We start from the raw sequence: 17,861 nt of genomic DNA, 5'->3' as shown, positions 1-17,861 counted from the left end.
GATCTGACCACTCCTCTTTAGTCTCCAGGGCACTGAGGAGACACAGAAAGAAAACACTGGGGTGTATTTCCCCTCGTAACACATTTTTGCCTTGAATAAAACAAGAATATTAGACTATATTCAAATATTATTGAATCACAGTAGCTTTGCACTCATTCTTCAGCTCAGTTAGAAGCACCTAAAACTAATACAGCACATTATGGTTGACAGACTTCCCATTCATTTGATTTTTCAAAGCAATTCTGTGAGTTAAGTGGAACAGAGATTATTAAACCCATTTTACTAAAGAGAAGAAAACTGAATCTCAGCTAGAATAACTTGCTTGAAGTCATACAACCACTGAACAGCACAACTAGGATCCAAATTCAGGCTTTTGGAATTCCAACACTAGGAAGGTAATATTAGTTCATATGCCACTAGAAGGAACCCACATGGAAAATACTGAAGAGAAAAAGTGCTTTTCACTCATTTCCGACTCCTCATATTGGTCATTCTATGATAGTCACTAAAACTTTTAAGGTATTGCTTGTCCTCCTGTGTCACAATGTTCTAAACAGACTGGTACATCTTGGGATATAGGATGACAGTACCATCTTCCCTATCAGCTGTACCCTTCAAGAGAATAAGCTGACTTGGGAATGTAAGATGGGGGGGCAGCAAAACCATTTTGAATTAAATCTTAACAAATGCTTATTCAGTTATGACAATTATTTTCCATCTTTCTATAAAAATATATATTAGTTTTGTAAACTGAAAAAGGCTTAATTTTCTTTCTTAAGAAGAAGATCTTGTGGGCGGAACACCTGAGTGGCTCAGTCGGTTAAGTGTCTGCCTTCAGCTCAGGTCATGGTCCCAGCGTGCTGGGATCGAGTTCTACATTAGGCTCCTTATCAGTGGGGAACTTGCTTCTTCATCTACCTCTGCCTGCCACTCCCCTGCTTGTGTTCTTTCTCTCTCTCTGGCAAATAGATAAATAAAATCTTAAAAAAAAAAAAAAAGATCTTGTGGGCACAGCTGCATAATCTGACACTGAAGCAAGAAGCTCAGAAACTTGGATTTTAGGCCCCACTGCTATGGCTTTTCTGAGAGAAATCCCAGAGAAGTCCCTCACCCTCTCTGGAACTCAAAATAGCTCACTTTTTAAACAAGAAATGTCAAGTCAACAATTCCTTCTAGCTCTAAAATTTTGAATCTGACAATCTGACTATTTAATTGTCCTAGACCCAATGAACCATTAAGGGCCCTCACACACTGTACTATGGTGTTGAGGTTTCTCTTGTATCCTGAGGTAACTTACAGGTTCTTTTCCATCCATGGCTTCCATCCATAGCCTTCTGTTAGCTTCTGAAAGGGCCTGCAAAGTGATGGTTCCTGGCCTAATGGGGGAAAAATGACAAGTTAAAAGTAGAAAACTCACTTGAGAAATTGGAGTCTTGTGATCTAGAGTCCCTCTCAGCCCTGGGAGTTATCACACTGAGCAGGCACATACAGAATTCCAATTTCTCAAAATCTCTTTTACTCAAAACACCAATGAAACATTTAGAGAACAGTAACTTTGGGAACCCTAGGGGAGATGGTATCTTGGCAGCGTCATGCCAGGGTCAGGCAAGGAGATAGGAAGGTAGATGCCAAGACACTTCACCATAATACACAATTAAATTGGCTCCATCGTACTTGAGACAAACTGTGGCTCTCTCTACTTTTCTCTTTGGGAAGCCAGCAGTTTCGTCTGGGGTCTAGAAGTAAGCATGTTCAGCATGGCACATCCATCCACCAAAAACAAAACAAAACAAAACAAAAACGGCTTTCCTACTTCCCCCATCTATGATGTCCAAAGAGTATTTCCAGTTGCAAAGAATTCAACAACATGCACGCTGGCTCAGCACAGGGAGGAGGCCTTCTGGCTGACTTAAGCAATCTATGACTAATAATAACAGTTATTGAATGCTCACTAGATAGGTACCAGTTTCTAAGTACTTTATAGGTATTAATTCATGTAATTTACCCAGGAACCTATAAAGCAGATACTATGTAGGAATCCTTATTTTATAGAAGGGGAAACTGAGGCATTGAGTTGTTCCTTAAGTTCACACAGTAGGTAAGTATAGAACCAGGATTTAAAATTTAGGAATTCTGGTCCAACAGCCATCTTCTTTCTTAACCACTATGCTACAACACCTTTTCTGTATCGGAAATGGTCTCAACCCTATTTTTTTTCTATTTACTTTTAGGCTATTTATAACCAGAGATACCCCAAGGCGGTATAATCTGTATGGTCTTTTTAAACCTTCATGACCAAGCTGAGAATTTCAGATTGACCGTATTATGCAGATATAGTCTCCTTGTATTCTCTGTATACCTGCATCATTATGAGAAACTTGTCCCTCTTACTCCTTCTGTTAAGATAAGACCTCTCTCAGAGTCATGGAATAGTGCAAAAAATGACAAGAGAGTTTAGAGAGCCTGGAATAGTAACTGGGCCTCTATGGGCCTGTTTCTTTATCATAAGGGTGTGGGACCAGATGAGCTGGGAGGTCCCTTCCAGTTTTGAAACCATAGGATTCCTACTTGACTTTCCATCTTTTATTCCACTCAAGTGATTCTTAAAAAAGAAAACCTCCAAATGATCTTTAAGCCAAAATCAACTGAAAACCAGGACTTGGCTTTGGGCACTGGATTCTTTCAAGTTTACTTTTCTCTAACAAATAACCAACCTTTTGGACATATCACATGGGTCTAGAAAGTCTAGAAATCTTTGTAAAGACATCTACCCAGCTGAATCCTAAAGCCAGAGAAAGAAAAAGGAAATGAGCAACAGACATAAAAGCAGACAGTATAGACCAGATATGACATTAAACCCATTCTGGAACTCAGCTTCCCTATCTAGGAAATGAAAAATCCAATGTGTGTGTCTCCTCTTAAACTTACAGAGAGCTTGAAAGAATGAATAAATGACTATTCAAGAAGCACTGAGGAATCTTAGGTGCCACAGAAAGTCAAAGTAACAGAATAATATTTATAAGAACAGGATGACAAAGTAGAAAGAATATTGACTTCGAGTCCAGGATCTTCCATTGACTATCTTAATGACCTTAGACAAATCCCCTGTACTTCCTGAGGTCCGAGTCACTCATCCAGAACAAAAAGGCTTATATAGTATATATGCAGTACAGTGCAATGGTTAAGAGTGTGGGTTTGAAGACTAGAATTCCTGGGTTTAGATCCTGGCTCTATTATTTGCTATCCATGTTACCTAAATTGCTTCATTTCTGTCTCCTTGTCTTCTTTTGGGACATTGGGATAAAACCACATGCCTCATGGCACTTTAGTGAGATTAAAGGAAATTATACATTTCAAGGGCTGAGAATAGTGCCTGGTACAGAGGCAAATGTTAGCAGTTGTTATGTTGTTGTTGTTGTTATCATTGCACTTCAAGCTCTATGAGCTATAAACCTGTGATTTCAAATATTGGCAGAAAAGCTAATTATTTTTTTAAAGATTTTATTTATTTTATTTGACACACAGAGAGAGAGCAAGAACAAGCGGGAGAGTAGCAGGCAGAAGGAGAAGGAGAAGGAGAAGCAGGCTTCCTGCTAAGTGAGGAACCCGATGTGAGGCTCGATCCCAGGACCCTGGGATCATGACCCAAGCTGAAGGTAGAGGCTTAACCAACTGAGCCACCCAGGCACCATGACAGCAAAGCCAATTAAAAAAAAATACCCTCTATTTCTGAGATAGTAAAAGGGACTCAGAAAGTCCTTTGTTCTCTGTGCTGCAGTGACATGAGTATAGGTACCTAATGCCTGCTGGGAATGCTGACTTTGTTTCTTATATCAGATTTACTAGCCAGGAAAGCAGATGCCACACCCCTCAGAAAACTCCATGTCCACAGAGGTACCTCAGCACCCGTTCATTAATATATTTGACCCTTCATTTCACAGCATGTTTATTCTCCTTATAAAACAATGGAACAAAATTAAAAAACAACAACAACAACATGGACTTTGAAGAACTATAAATGGGTGTTTGAGCTCAGCCTTGCCACTGTGTGACTTTGGGCAACTCACTTAACATATTCAAGTCTCAGTCTCCTCACTGGTAAAATAGGGGAGGAGGATTAAATGAGTGAATGTTGTTTAAGTGCCCAATATGTGGTCATTAAAATCACAGACACACCAAAACTTTAATTCTTGGGTTCTAGTCTCAGAATTCCCCAGTGTTATAGGGTAGAAAAATACATTTAAAAATAAATACATTTAAAAATAAATACATGCATAACAATGAATCTTGGAACACTGAAAAAATAAAACTAAAAAAATAAATAAATAAACACACACCAAATTTAGTACCTATCATGAGCCATGCATAGCACTAGGTGCAAGATACATGAAGATAAACTGGCGAACCAAGAGAGACTGCGGACTCTGAGAAACAAACTGAGGGCTTTAGAGGGGAGTGGGGTGGGGAATGGGTGAGCCCAGTGATGGGTGTTAAGGAGGGCATGTAGTGCATGGAGCACTGGGTGTTATATGCAAACAATGAATCATGGAACACTACATCAAAAACTAATGATGTACTGTATAAGGACTAACATAACATAATAATAATAATAATAATAATAATAATAAAGATAAACCGGTCCCAGCACATAATATCAGGGCCAAATTGTCTGTAACTGCTTTGAGTCTATGGGGATATTATTTGCATACAGCTTGCAAATTTAAGCTGAAGGGAAATCAGAATGAAACTGGACACAGAAAATTTTAATTTCTTTTAAGCATCTTGATGATACAGAGCGAGAGACAATAAAGGTTCATGAAAAAGAAGCCACACTCAATAGTCATTTTCTGCAGTATATAGAAGTATAGTTCAACAGCCTGAAGCTGTTGGAAAAATGAGTGACAGCTGCATGGTTACCAGTAACAATGTTTACTATCACAACCACCTTTGGTCAGGACAATCCATTTTTAACAAAGAAATCATATGGATTAACAAATAGAAATTTCAAATGGGGAAAAGGACTTTTTACTTACTACCAGACTAAAAAAAAAACAAAGTCCCCATCTCTTAGTATAATCTTTATAATTCCACTCATTGATAGTTTTGTTCATATGATATTATAATTCAACCTTTAAGTGCCTTTCTAGGAATCTGACCATTTTGTTAAATTCTCTTCTACTATGCAGTACATAATACATAGAAATACTAGACAGAAATAATATATAGAAACATTTATTCACTGAATTTTGGATCAACCTCTCAACTGCATAATATGCTTTCCTCCAAAGTAACTCCAAATGTTCTCATTTTAAAATTACAAAGTTAAATGCACCTCTGATAAAACTGCCCAGATCCAGAAAACAAAAAGAGGGTACTGGAGAGAAACAAATACAACACAGTACAAAGTTTGAAAGCCTTAGCTGAAATCAGAAAGTCGATAATCCAACTATTTCCAGTTTACCTGCAAAGTAGGAGAAGTCTGTGTCATGTTTGCACCAAGTGGGGGAAAAAGACTCCCCAATATTACTATCACCCTCCATCCCTTCTATCTCCCCTTAAAAAGGTGTTCTAATTCACTTGTTCTTGTATGTTATATTAGGAGATAAAATAATGAGTTTTGCTGAATGGGAGAAGATACTTGCAAATGACATATCTGATAAAGGGTTAGTATCCAAAATGTAGAAAGAACTCCTCAAACTCAACAACCAAAAAACAAATAATCCAGTTACGAAATGGGCAGAAGACATGAATAGACATTTTTTCAAAGAAGACATCCAGATGGCTAACACATGAAAAGATGCTCAACATCACTCATCATCAGGGAAATACAAATGAAAACTATAATGAGATACCACCCCACACCTGTGAGAATGGCTAAAATTAACAATACAGGAAACAACATGTGTTGCCAAGGATGCAGAGAAAGGGGAACCCTCTTACACTGCTGGTGGGAATGTAAAGTAGTGCAGCCACTCTGGAAAACCATATGAAATTTCCTCAAAAAGTTAAAAATAGAGCTATCCTAGAGCTAGATCTAGCAATTATATTACTAGGTATTTACCCAAAGGATACAAAAATACTTATTTGAAGTAATACATGCACCCCAATATTTATAGCAGCATTATCAACAATAACCAAATTATGGAAAGATCCCAAGTGTCTATTGACTGATGAATGGATAAAGAAGATATGGTGTACACACACACACACACACACACACAGCAATATTACCCAGACACCAAAAAAAAAAAAAAAAGAAAGAAAGAAAGAAAAGAAATCTTGCCATTTGCAACAAAGTGGATGGAGCTAGAGAGTATTATGTTAAGTGAAGTAAGTCAGTCAGAGAAAGACAAATACCATATGATTTCACTCGTGGAATTTAAGAAAAAAAAACAGATGAACATGGAGGAAAAAGAGATGCAAAACAGGAAATAGACTCTTAACTCTAGAGAACAACCTGGGGTTGCCTGTGGGGAGGTTGGGGGGGTGGGTTAAATGTGATGGGTATTAAGGAGGGCATTTGTGATAGTGAGAACTGGATGTATATAAGTGATGAATCACTAAATTCTACTCCTGAAACTAATATTATACTATATGTTAACTAACTGGAATTTAAATATCTAAACTTGGCACTACAAAAAAAATGAGTTTTGTTATGTTGTCCTTACAGTGTTGCCAAACATTGACCATTGCATATCTGATAGCAAATTAAATCCTAGGAGTGATTTATTCTGCCTAGAGCAGGTGAGGCAAAGCTGACTGAAGTTTCCAGTCAGCTCTGGGCCAGGTCTAACAGGGACCCCTGTGAACAGCAGCCAGAAGAGCCAAGACAATAATGTCATGAATAGATTTGCTCATTTTCATCACAAGAGATGACAGAGGAAAATAAATGTTCTACTCAGGCTCAGCACCTGGTACACGAGGACATTACCAGTTCATACTAGCACAGCTTACCTTTCATTAGTTTCTATATCAAAACAGAACCTTTTGTCGATAGACTCTGTCTTCCTCCTCACGCAGTACTTCAGGGTTAAGTCCAAAGGCCCCTGATATAAGAGAAGGATTAATAGCCAATTTGAAAAAAAAATGCACAGAAGCTTCTTCTGCCTCCTGCAGTAGCCTCAGTCAGTTGGAAGGCATCGGTCAGGGCAGCAGGAGCAATGTTTAGCCTCACCAAGAACCTTGTCCCTTCAAACAGTATTTGCAGTAGATGGTTTCTTCTTGCTCCAGGAATTAATGGTTGAGACCAGGACAAAATGCTCCGGGTAGGTCAGTACTCTTTTTCAGCATGGTAGATTAAATAGGAAGCTCATTATACATAGTATGAGGGGAATGTAGGACAAATGGGCTGACCAAATGGCATTAAGTGTACTGAATAAAATTTTCATAAAACCTGCAGGTTGGGAGTGGCCTTATGCAGCCTTCCTTCCGTTAAACTGGCAGATGGAGGAGGGGAGAGAAACATTTTCATTCCCCACCTCCAGACTTTTCAGGAAGACAGAAATCACAAAAGCAATCTCTCCAAAGATAGGCAGAAGTACAGAAAATGAGCAAATTTATATATTACAAAGTTTCATTTGGTATTTCATATATGCAAAACAGCATAGCCCACCTTAGTCTTATGGGCACTTAATAAGGCCATTGAAGTCTGCTGTTTCCACGGATTAAAATTTCCCAATCCCACATTGTTCAGTTTCCCTCTATTATCTCAACAGAGACAATGTGGTATAGGAAAGAGATGAAACACTTATCAGTTACCCACTATTTGCCACACATTATGCTAGGTATCTTTAAACCAACTTTCTTCATAACAACCCTTAGAAAGAAGTGAAGCTCAGAGAGGTAAAATGGCTTACCTAAAGTCACCCAAGTCAGTATAGTGGAAATAGTAACAAATTAGGAAGTTTAAAATTTGGAGGTTTGTCTCAGTTATGCCATTTACTAGCTTACAACCCAGAGCAAATCATTTTCCTCTCTGAACCTTAACTTCACAATCTATTAAATGGGAAAAATGTTAACCACTTTGATGCCAGAAATTCGGAAATACTTCCCAAGTGTCAGTTCTGGGTCTAGGTACTATGCCATCCAAACTGGTCCATACAGTTGATCCAACTGATCAAACAATACTTTTTTTTTATTTCATTTTTTATTATGTTCAATTAGGCGATATATAAGACATCATTAGTTTTTGATGTCATGTTCAACAATTCATTAATTGCATATAATACTTATTTCTTATTGATACACTCAACTCCCTTTCAGGCCTACCCTTTTGCTGCCCCACACTATAAAAACTCAACTCTAAATTCATCCTTCAATCTGCCTTCTTTACCCTAACACTGAGGGTATCAAGAATTACAAGTCCTTCAGGATGACAGCAACTAACAGCATCATATACTCACCCTCCCTCTTTAAACTCTCAACTCTCTCAGATTCAGAGGCATCTGAGCTCAGGGGCCTAGGCCCTGTCTATTACTCCAGGTTACCCCTAGCCACCCCCATCTGTTTTATGCCCCATCCATGCAGAAGTGCTCTCATTTCACACACGTCATAACTCTCATGACTCCATAACTGCAAATAATGTTTCCTCCACCTGCAATGACTTTATCCATATTCTTGGTCTGGCTAAACTCATAATTGTTCTACATACTGCAGTTCAGCTTTAATTTCCTCCAAAATTCTTCCCCAATCCCATACACTGTTCACTATGTATTTTGTGCATTATATTAAAGCTTCCCGTTTTCATGCCTTATTTCCCTAACTGACTGAGAATTCAAGGGCATGGGCAGCATCTTATTTATCTTTTTATCTCTAGGATCTAGGAAAGATTAGTGCCCAAGAAATTTTTATGAACTACAGTATCACTCTTGCCATTTTTCTGATGAGGAAAATGATACTGAGCAATATTACATAATTTACTTGGGGTCAAAAAGCTATTAGGTCACAGAGGTAGGATTTAAACCCAGTTGTTGAAAGTCAAAACATAGCATTCCTTCCTCTTACTACAACTGCCTGACAGGGAAATGATGCGGATCCTATAAAAGAGAATTTGGGAAGATAACCTGTAAAATGAGCAGCACAACACAAGTGGAAGTTGATAGGCTGAACTAGTAGGGAACATTGTTAAGTACCATAGTCAGAAAGAGAGATCCATCTTCAAACTGAACTACTAATACTTGACAGGCATACTGAGAAAGTAAATGAAGCGCTTGACGAAAAGTGTCTAGCTCAGTGCTGGGCACACAGTAGACATCAATAAATAGTGGATTTTATGGTGTTATTATAGTCTCACTTCCTTGTATTATTTACCTTTCTAAAACACAAACCAAGAATAGGAACTGAGAGAAATGACAAGAAGAAATCATTTCCAACTTCATTTTAGGGAAATTCAAGTTACTAATTTACCTTCCCTTCCTTCTAAATAGAGAACCAAGTTCCTCTTTCCACTCCATAAGGAATCCCATATTAAAACTGCTTAGGCTGACTATTGCAATTTTACAAGCAGCCACTCAATGAAAAGGGAAGAAGGAAAGAAAAACTAAAAGGAGAGCTTGTGCTCATCTCCTAGGAGGATATGAAAGTGGGATAACTGCTTCTGTCTTGAACTTTTCAGTAGGTGCTTGAGCAGAAAAGAAAGGGCCTAATCAGCTTATTTTAAAGTCTGGGACTGGGAAAGAAATGTGTGTAGGAAAAGAAAAGGAAGAAACTACAAGACAGTGCTTATAAGCACTAGTCAGTAAGATACATCAGCTAAGTACCGACAGAAATGGAAAAAATGCTGTGATAGAGCCCAAGATAAATTTACTGAAACCATTTGGAAGGTACTTTGGCAATTAACAGACTGGAAACTAAGAAGAGTTTTGGAGTCAGGAATGAGTAACTGGCCCATATAGAAGCATGGATGAGGGTTCTGGAAACCCCATTTGGTATACTTCATTAGAGGTGCATTCCATCTCTAATACCCATTCAAAGCTGAATGACAAAATTCTGGGTTCAAGACAAAAAAGGCAATTTTCTATAGCCTGACACCAAATCTCAGTCCTCTCTAATATTCTGTGAACAAGTCACACAAGAGAGATCTTCCATGGAAAGCACCAGCAGAGGAGACAAAATGGCCCAATTTTTCTCCAAATTTCTGCCTACCAAAATTAGGTCTTTTCACGCCACCAAGGTTCAGTGCTAACAAATGAGCCTTGTTTGACTTTGTAAACAATTTGTAAAGAATAGAAATCCTTAAAAATAATGCCTTACAACCCAGTCTAAGAGACAGTTTAAAGGGACACACTAAACTACTTTTAGAATATGAATATTCTATCAGCTTTTATCTTAATAAACCCTTGAGAGACAGAATTTCCAAAGCCTCTACAAAGACAGGCAAAAGTGAGATGACAGAATAAGTTTTTTGGCTGTGTTGTCATATATATAATATACTATAGCATAGTACAGTAAGTATAGTATAGTATGTAATATATAATATTAGGTTTTTCCAGGTAAGTAAATATCTTCTTAGTGTGTTAAACTCATCTTGACATTTTAGGGGATGGAAGGTTTGAAGGACAGAAGAAGAAGCATTACCTGCTTAAATATATCTGAAAATTACATAGACTGGGGGTACAGATTATTCTAACTTCAGGAAACAGACATACTTCTCTAAACAACAAAGGAATTTCAGAAAATGATATTTTAAACACTTGCTATTGAAAGGAATCCTAAGAATACTAAGAAATAGAGACTTCTTAAAAGCAAGTAACACTATCCTCCTGCAATTCATCCATATTCTTGCAAATTTTCTTGTACAATGTGACAAGCACTTGTAATAATTTAATAAATGATCTGAAAAAGTACAGGCATTTTCAGAAGGCTTGACATAACTAACGGACATATTTCACTCAACTGAGTAGTAGCTGGCCCAATGCAAATTTGTGTCAAGAGGAACATACAAAGTCATGGCTTCACATAGCCATGATGGACTTGATTCTTTGAAACTAAGTCAAGATATACTCTTTTCTAAGATACAGTCACAGATGCATTTCAAAAAATATGGCACACAAAAGAACTGACCTGTTTAGCACCTGGCTTCTGATCCATAGGTGTCATGGTGAGCATTTTGGTCTCCTTCTCATACTGGCAGTAATATTTCACCCAGGATATTCCCAAAGCCCCTACAATGATAGGCAAAAGTGAGCTGACAGACTATATTCATTTGGCTGTCTGGTCAATACACTCCTAAGATGGAAGTGGTATAGCCTGTTCTTCATAATCACAGGGCTTCAGATCTAGCTCTAATCTTCCCCTGAACTCCAACCCTGTGGGCTATCGATGCACAGCACATATAGAGATCCTAATCCTCATCAAATGCTTTCCATATCTGCTCTAGCTTGCTCCAAAGAACTCTTCTTGCCATGTCTCTTCTAAACGCTTCTGCTGTTCATCCTATTGTATGAGTTGGAAACATCTGTAATCTTCTGCTTCTTCTTCCCTGTAACCTGTCCCTTTTGACTGGTGATTGGGTACTGCTCATTCTTTTTCCCACTTGTCTCTCCTTCAGCTGCTTCCTCTCTCCATCCCTTCTAGAACTGAATTAGTTCAGGACCCTATTGCTGAATTACTTGTAATGTTTTATGATCTACTTCAAAGAAAATAAAAATCCACCACTTCACTAATTAATTATGACAGTGACCTTCTCTCTGATTGCTCCCATCTCTGATCACTCCTTTTCAGTCCATTCTCTATTCTTCAGCTAAAGGAATATTTTTTAAATACCGATGTCTATTATATAATTTTTCTTATAAATCTTGCATGGCTTTCCCACTGTCTCTAAACTCATGTTGGCCCACAAGACCCTTCCTAATATGACATTTACCTTTCCTACTTTGTCTTTTGCCACCCTCTATGGTCCTGTCTCATTGAATTACTTTCACTTACCAAATAAACAGGTGACCATATATTTTTAGTCCAAATTCAATACATACTTAAGAGTGAATAGGTCACTATTAATAATTACATCAAGATGGGAAGTGTATACCCGGGCTATTCTTTGCAAACTATGGCCCTGAAAATTAACTACATCCTTATACACCTTTGTGCCTGAGTAACATGCAATGGTATATACCTGGAATTTTTCTCCCCACCTTTTTTTGTCTATCAAACTTTCACTCATAATTCAATTCCTAATTTAAACATTGCTTCCTCAGTGAAGCCCTTAGATATATGCCCCAAATGCAGTGCTCAACACATTTCCTTATAATTCTTGATATAGTTGTCTGTCTTCCTCATCAGACTATGAACTTCTTGAAGGTTACTAACAGACCATAATAAAAGAATAACAAAAAATAAAAATAAATAAAAATAAAAATAATGTTGGATTTGAAAAAAAATAAGATTGGTTCATATTTTTAAAATCCTCAATGCACTACATATCATCTGGCAAAAAGGATGTTTGATAAACATTCAACTGAATAGCAACATCATATCCATTTGATACATTAGAAAACTGGGGCACAGAAGGACCATGTAGCTAGTTGATATTAGAGCCAAGATTAGAAAATCATTATTCCCACATCTTTTATAATATAGCAGTAGTTTTCAACCAAGGGAAATTATGCCAAAGAGATATTTGGCAATGTCTGGAGACATTTTAGGTTGTCATACCTATGGAATGCTATTAGAATAAAGTGAGGACAAGCCACAGATGCTGCTAAATATCTTATAATGTACATGACCCCCCTCTCAGAACAAAGAACTACCCAGACCAAAATGTCAATTGCACTGAGATTGAGAAATTCTGCAATGCAGAGTTGAAGAGATAAACCCAAAAGGTTAAAGAACATATGTTTGAAAACCACCAGAAGTTAATTTCTCTTAGAGAAGAAAAGATGATACTATCACTGCCTAAATGCCATGCTTTGTGAATTGCAGTAGTTTTTGTCAGTGGTAACGTCTAAATAGCCTCCTTTGCCTCTTCTTCTCAGGTATAAAAAGTCTGGGCAGGGCTGAAATCATAGGCTTTGGAACCACTGGGTCATAGTTCATAAGGAAAATCAAAGAGCACACACAAGTTTTCATAAAGTAATTTAGGAAGTAGGAAGGCTTAAATCCTCTGCAATATTCAGTGAATGGAGAAGTTAATCCATGGGCCTTGGTTAGCAATGAACAACTGTCCTGCCCACTGAAAGCACAATGGTTGTTGTTTAGTGCTTTAAGAGCAACCATGTATTCATAAGGCAGTGGAAGGTATAGGGTAGAGTGACAGGAGGATAGGTTTTGGCATTTCATAGAGCTGAGATTATTCAGGCTTGCTACTTGATAGTTGGGTAACTTTTTGTTGTTGGTTTTTTTTTTTTTTTTTAATTCTGTTCAATTTGCCAACATATTGTTGGGTAACTTTCAACTAGTGATCTCTATAAGCCTCAGTGGCCTTAAGTAAAATGGTATGATAAGTGGTTTTAAAGATTAAATGAGATAGTATATTTAATGCACTTTATACCATGCCTGGTACATAGTAGGTGTAATAAATATTATTTTTCTGCCTCCTTTCCCCTACCTCCTTTTTTCCCCCAGTCATAGTCATCAGAAGGATTAAATAATTAACAATCCCCACTTTGAATCACAGAGAAAAACCTTAGACCTTATCATCCCTAAGTCTTCAAAAGACAAATCCTTAACTACTACCCCTCCAATTTCTCCTTCCTTTTCTTTTTTTTCTCCGTTCCCAGACTGTTCTCCAAAGAGGTATAGCTGTCAGGGGTCTGTGAACAATATGAGTGCCTGGAGTTTGGAGATGCCAAGTGGCAGTAGGTGCTAGCCTACTGAAACCCAATGTGTATCCCTGTATTCCCACACACATTTCTCTTGTGTATAGAGATAGCCTTCAATGGTAGGCTGTCCTGGAAGTTTGCATGTCTGGGGAGCTTCTTTCATCCTTTTCTTAAGTTCTTCCATCTCTTCCCGGGTACTGGAGAAATGATTTCTTGTCTGTGAAGACATTATCATCATAATTATTCTCATTATCACCATGATTATTAAAAAGCACTTATTGGTTATAGATCCAGTGCAGAGTTTTTTTGGTTTGCATAATATGCTACAACATAGCAAAAACAACAACAACAAAAATGTTGAATAGCATCGGGACTAGAAAACTATTTTACGAGATTAACAGTGCCAAAGACTAAAAGGGAAACAGAAACATAAATAGCAATATAACCATAAAAATACATCTGGGAGACTTTATTCTAATGGGAATCATATAAGCCAATAAATAAAGGTTTTTAGAATTCTGAGCGCCAGACTGAACTCTACTTTACAAGATAGGAAACTGTAAAGGTTTCCAAAGGTAATATTATCATGGCAACTTCTAAGCTCTGCCTCAGGTAAAGTTACTGCCTACTTGACTCTGAATAAAATTCTGACTTATTAGGATAAAATACATGACAAGGTGCTATCTTTGAAGATATGTCAATAGAAAAGTTATGTTTTCATATTCAGGAATAACAAAAACTAATGGTAAGAAGAAATCTATTTAAAACTATACAACTAAAACACAAGAGCAAAAAAAAAAAAATAAAACACAAGAGCAAAACACTGCTTGAAATGTGGGTATGAAAATCACTAGAGATAGGTTCTTAATGTCCAGTCTCAAGATTGTTACATCCATCACAAAGGTGATCTGAGCTATCTATCTTGTTAGGCCCACACTATTGATTATCTTGTGAATGAGTTCATCATATACACAGATACAAAACATTGTTGTTAAACTCATACTTTTCAAGTTCTATTTGGACAAAGATTCAAATGATTAACCTGGTTATAGGAAGATTTTAAAAATCCATAGAAGTCAGGGGCTCTCACATTCTGGTGAAGGTGAGTACTCAGAAAGAAAGAAACGAAACAACTATAAGTCAGGATCCTCCTAAACAACCAGGTGAAGTTTATTTCCACTAACAACCTTACCAGCAACTTTTTCATATAAAAATACTCTACAAATTTCATGTAATGTAACAACTAGTCCAAAGTCACTATCTCAGTGATGCCTTCTCTAACTGTGTCAGGCAGTCAAATGTTCCCCTTTCTGTGCTTCCTTAAAATTTCTGGTCTTGATGCTATTGAAACACTTATCACAAGGAATTATGGTGTGTTCCAGTGTTTATGTCTCTTTCCTGCAAGAGACTGTATATTCCCTGAGGACAGAAAACCTAACATACTTCATTATGGTATGTCCATGCCTGGCACAGAGTATATGTTACATCCATAGCCATTCACTGAATAGTGGGTTAAATAAACAAGTGAGAAAAAAATACATATATTACGAAGATGGGAAGGCTATGCCTATGGCCATCTATAAGAACCAGCATGGGAAAGAAGGTGAATAAAACCTTTATATATAATTTAATTCTAGTGATTAGTGAGAAAAGGTAGAGAGGGGAAAATGGGCATTCATGTCATAAAACTCACAAGTGCCTTGACTGACCAACATGGAAGTAGCATAAAACTTGTGCTTAAACAAGCTCATAGCTGGGTTATGATCTGAGAGGGATGCAGTAAATTAGCAAAATTTAATGTTTACTGGATAGATAGAAGTGTCAGAGGGTGGAAGGGTAGGTTTGAACAACAATAAGCCTCAAAGACTGGTAAGAGTTGAAACTGGAAGAGAAAACACACTAAAATAATTATGATCCACATTAGTATGTCCTGACAAATTGGCTAGAATGCAATAAGCTGGGATTTCAAGATCAAGGTCATTGTGGCTGAGATCCAACTGGAATGCAGGGACAGGTGAAGAAACCCACATGCAAACTCACATTCTGCAAACTGAGCTGGAGCTGCTGTTTGTATGGGAGGAAATCCTGTGTGAGCTCCACAGTCAAGTTGTTGGAAATGAAGAGACTATGAAGAAAGGCCAAAACCTAGGGAAAATGTGTAAAAATAACTTCATCATCAGTACCTTCTCATTACTAAATAAAGGAAAAAGAAACTTGGAAAAGAAACTCCATATACCGAGTATAGTGTTAAAAGTAATCATGAAAACACAAGCAGGTCTACACATAGCTATTCTCTTATTAAACATTTACGTTGGACTTAGTTCCAGAAAATAAGAACTACTAACAAATGTATTCATTCAAATCCTTTCCAGATAGCATATAAAACCATTCATAGTTTGGACCATATGGAATAGACTGTGCATTTTCTCTCTATATCCTCAGAATTGGCACAGAATAGGTGATCGATATTTGTTGGGCAAATAGATAAGTGAATAAATGAGTAAAGTAGGTTCTGTACCTTAATGAAGACTGTCCTAATGCTAAAAGATTCAAATAGTATGAACCCATTTTCAAATTAAAAATGTTTCAGAGGTGTTTAAGAATAAGACATAAAAGAACTAATAAATTTTTTAATGTTCCAAATATTCAAATTCATTAATAAATACACAGAAAAACAATGAAAATATGATTTCATCTATGAAATACAAACCTTTAAACAATAATGCTCACTTCTGGCAATAGTAGAGTATAATAATAGGAAGTAGTAATAATTTCTCTATTCTTTTTAGAAAATAAGTGGATAGGTATATATAAATATGCACACAGATATACAATATGCATATACACATGCATTATTATACATATAAACACAAACTATGTATACAAAAAACATAAAAACTGTACATATATACACACATGTACATATATATTTATTTATATATAAATGTAAATGGGTTTGTGTACTACATACACTGTCATATACACAATCTTTCTGTTTCTCTTCCAAGCTTTCTCATCTCAGGAAATGACCCTACCACTTACTCAGTAAGCCAGAAAGTAAAGAATCATCCTTGTTTTCTCTTCCACTCACATCTGAATCCAAATTCTGTCAGTTTTACCACCCAAATATATCTCTAATCCAGCCATTCTTTTCTGTTTCCACTTTTAGCACCCTAACCCAAACTAACCTATTTTCTTGCCTAGACTGCTGTAGTAGCCTCCTAACTGGATTCCTTGCTTCCACTGTTGATCTCTTCCAAGCCATTCTCCACACAACAAAATCAGCTTATGTCATATCCTGATTAAAACTTATATCCATGGTTTTCCACTACACTTAGACTACTATCCAAACTCCTTACCATGATTACACGTCCTATGCCTTCCTATCATACATTATTTCCTGCCAGTCTCTTTTTCTATCACCTATATCTAAAGGCACTAACATTTTCATTCCTCAGGCACACCATTCCTTCCTAACTTAAGGATCATGCACATGTGTTTTTTTCTGTATCTTTAATATTACTTCCCCATTGTGCATGTGGCTGCATCCTCTCTTTCTTTAGAACTTATCTTAAGTGATAGTTTCAGACTTCCTCCTTGACCACTTAATCTAAAGTAGTTGCCCATTCTTGTTATTTGTTTTAGCCCTTATTATAACTTATAATTAGTTTTATTTATGTATATCCTTCTTTCCCTTCTGTCTACCCAATAAGAGTGTAGTCTTTATAAAGACAGAAACAGAGTTTGTCTTATTCACTATAAGATACCCAGTGTTTAGCACAGTGCCTGACATATAACAGAAGCTCAATTATTTTTTGTATAAATGAATAAACACTTGGTTGCACACAGATATACATATAGATATATACATAAGGGAAGACAGATACACATTTAGATGAACCTAGATATACATGTTCATGCGAAAAATATATACATGTGTAAACAGACCTGCACACATGTGTATATACATCCACATCTACAGGTACAAAGACAGACACATATATAGAGAGAAATATAACAAATACACAGAAAATTTGGAAAGAAAATGCCAAAATACCAACAGTGATTATCTCTGTATAGGAATTTGTTATTTTTGTTTTGTTT

At 36.9% G+C, this 17,861-nt stretch overlaps 1 protein-coding gene across 1 annotated transcript in view; it reads right to left on the bottom strand.

Moving 5' to 3' along the window:
- The window catches only part of OPHN1 (oligophrenin 1), a gene marked incomplete at its 5' end in the record, with an annotated part of 228,896 nt that overhangs the window by 73,110 nt on the left and 137,925 nt on the right, over positions 1–17,861 (bottom strand). The window contains 5 exons of the mRNA XM_080795513.1: positions 1,298–1,376; positions 6,955–7,046; positions 11,062–11,162; positions 13,845–13,974; positions 15,798–15,902. Coding sequence (XP_080651639.1) covers positions 1,298–1,376; positions 6,955–7,046; positions 11,062–11,162; positions 13,845–13,974; positions 15,798–15,902 — 507 coding nt within the window. The remainder of the gene's footprint in view (positions 1–1,297; positions 1,377–6,954; positions 7,047–11,061; positions 11,163–13,844; positions 13,975–15,797; positions 15,903–17,861) is intronic.

The sequence above is a fragment of the Martes martes genome (genome assembly GCF_963455335.1).
Source record: "Martes martes genome assembly, chromosome: X".
Taxonomy (NCBI): domain Eukaryota; kingdom Metazoa; phylum Chordata; class Mammalia; order Carnivora; family Mustelidae; genus Martes; species Martes martes.
This window is presented reverse-complemented; position numbering and strand designations above follow the sequence as displayed.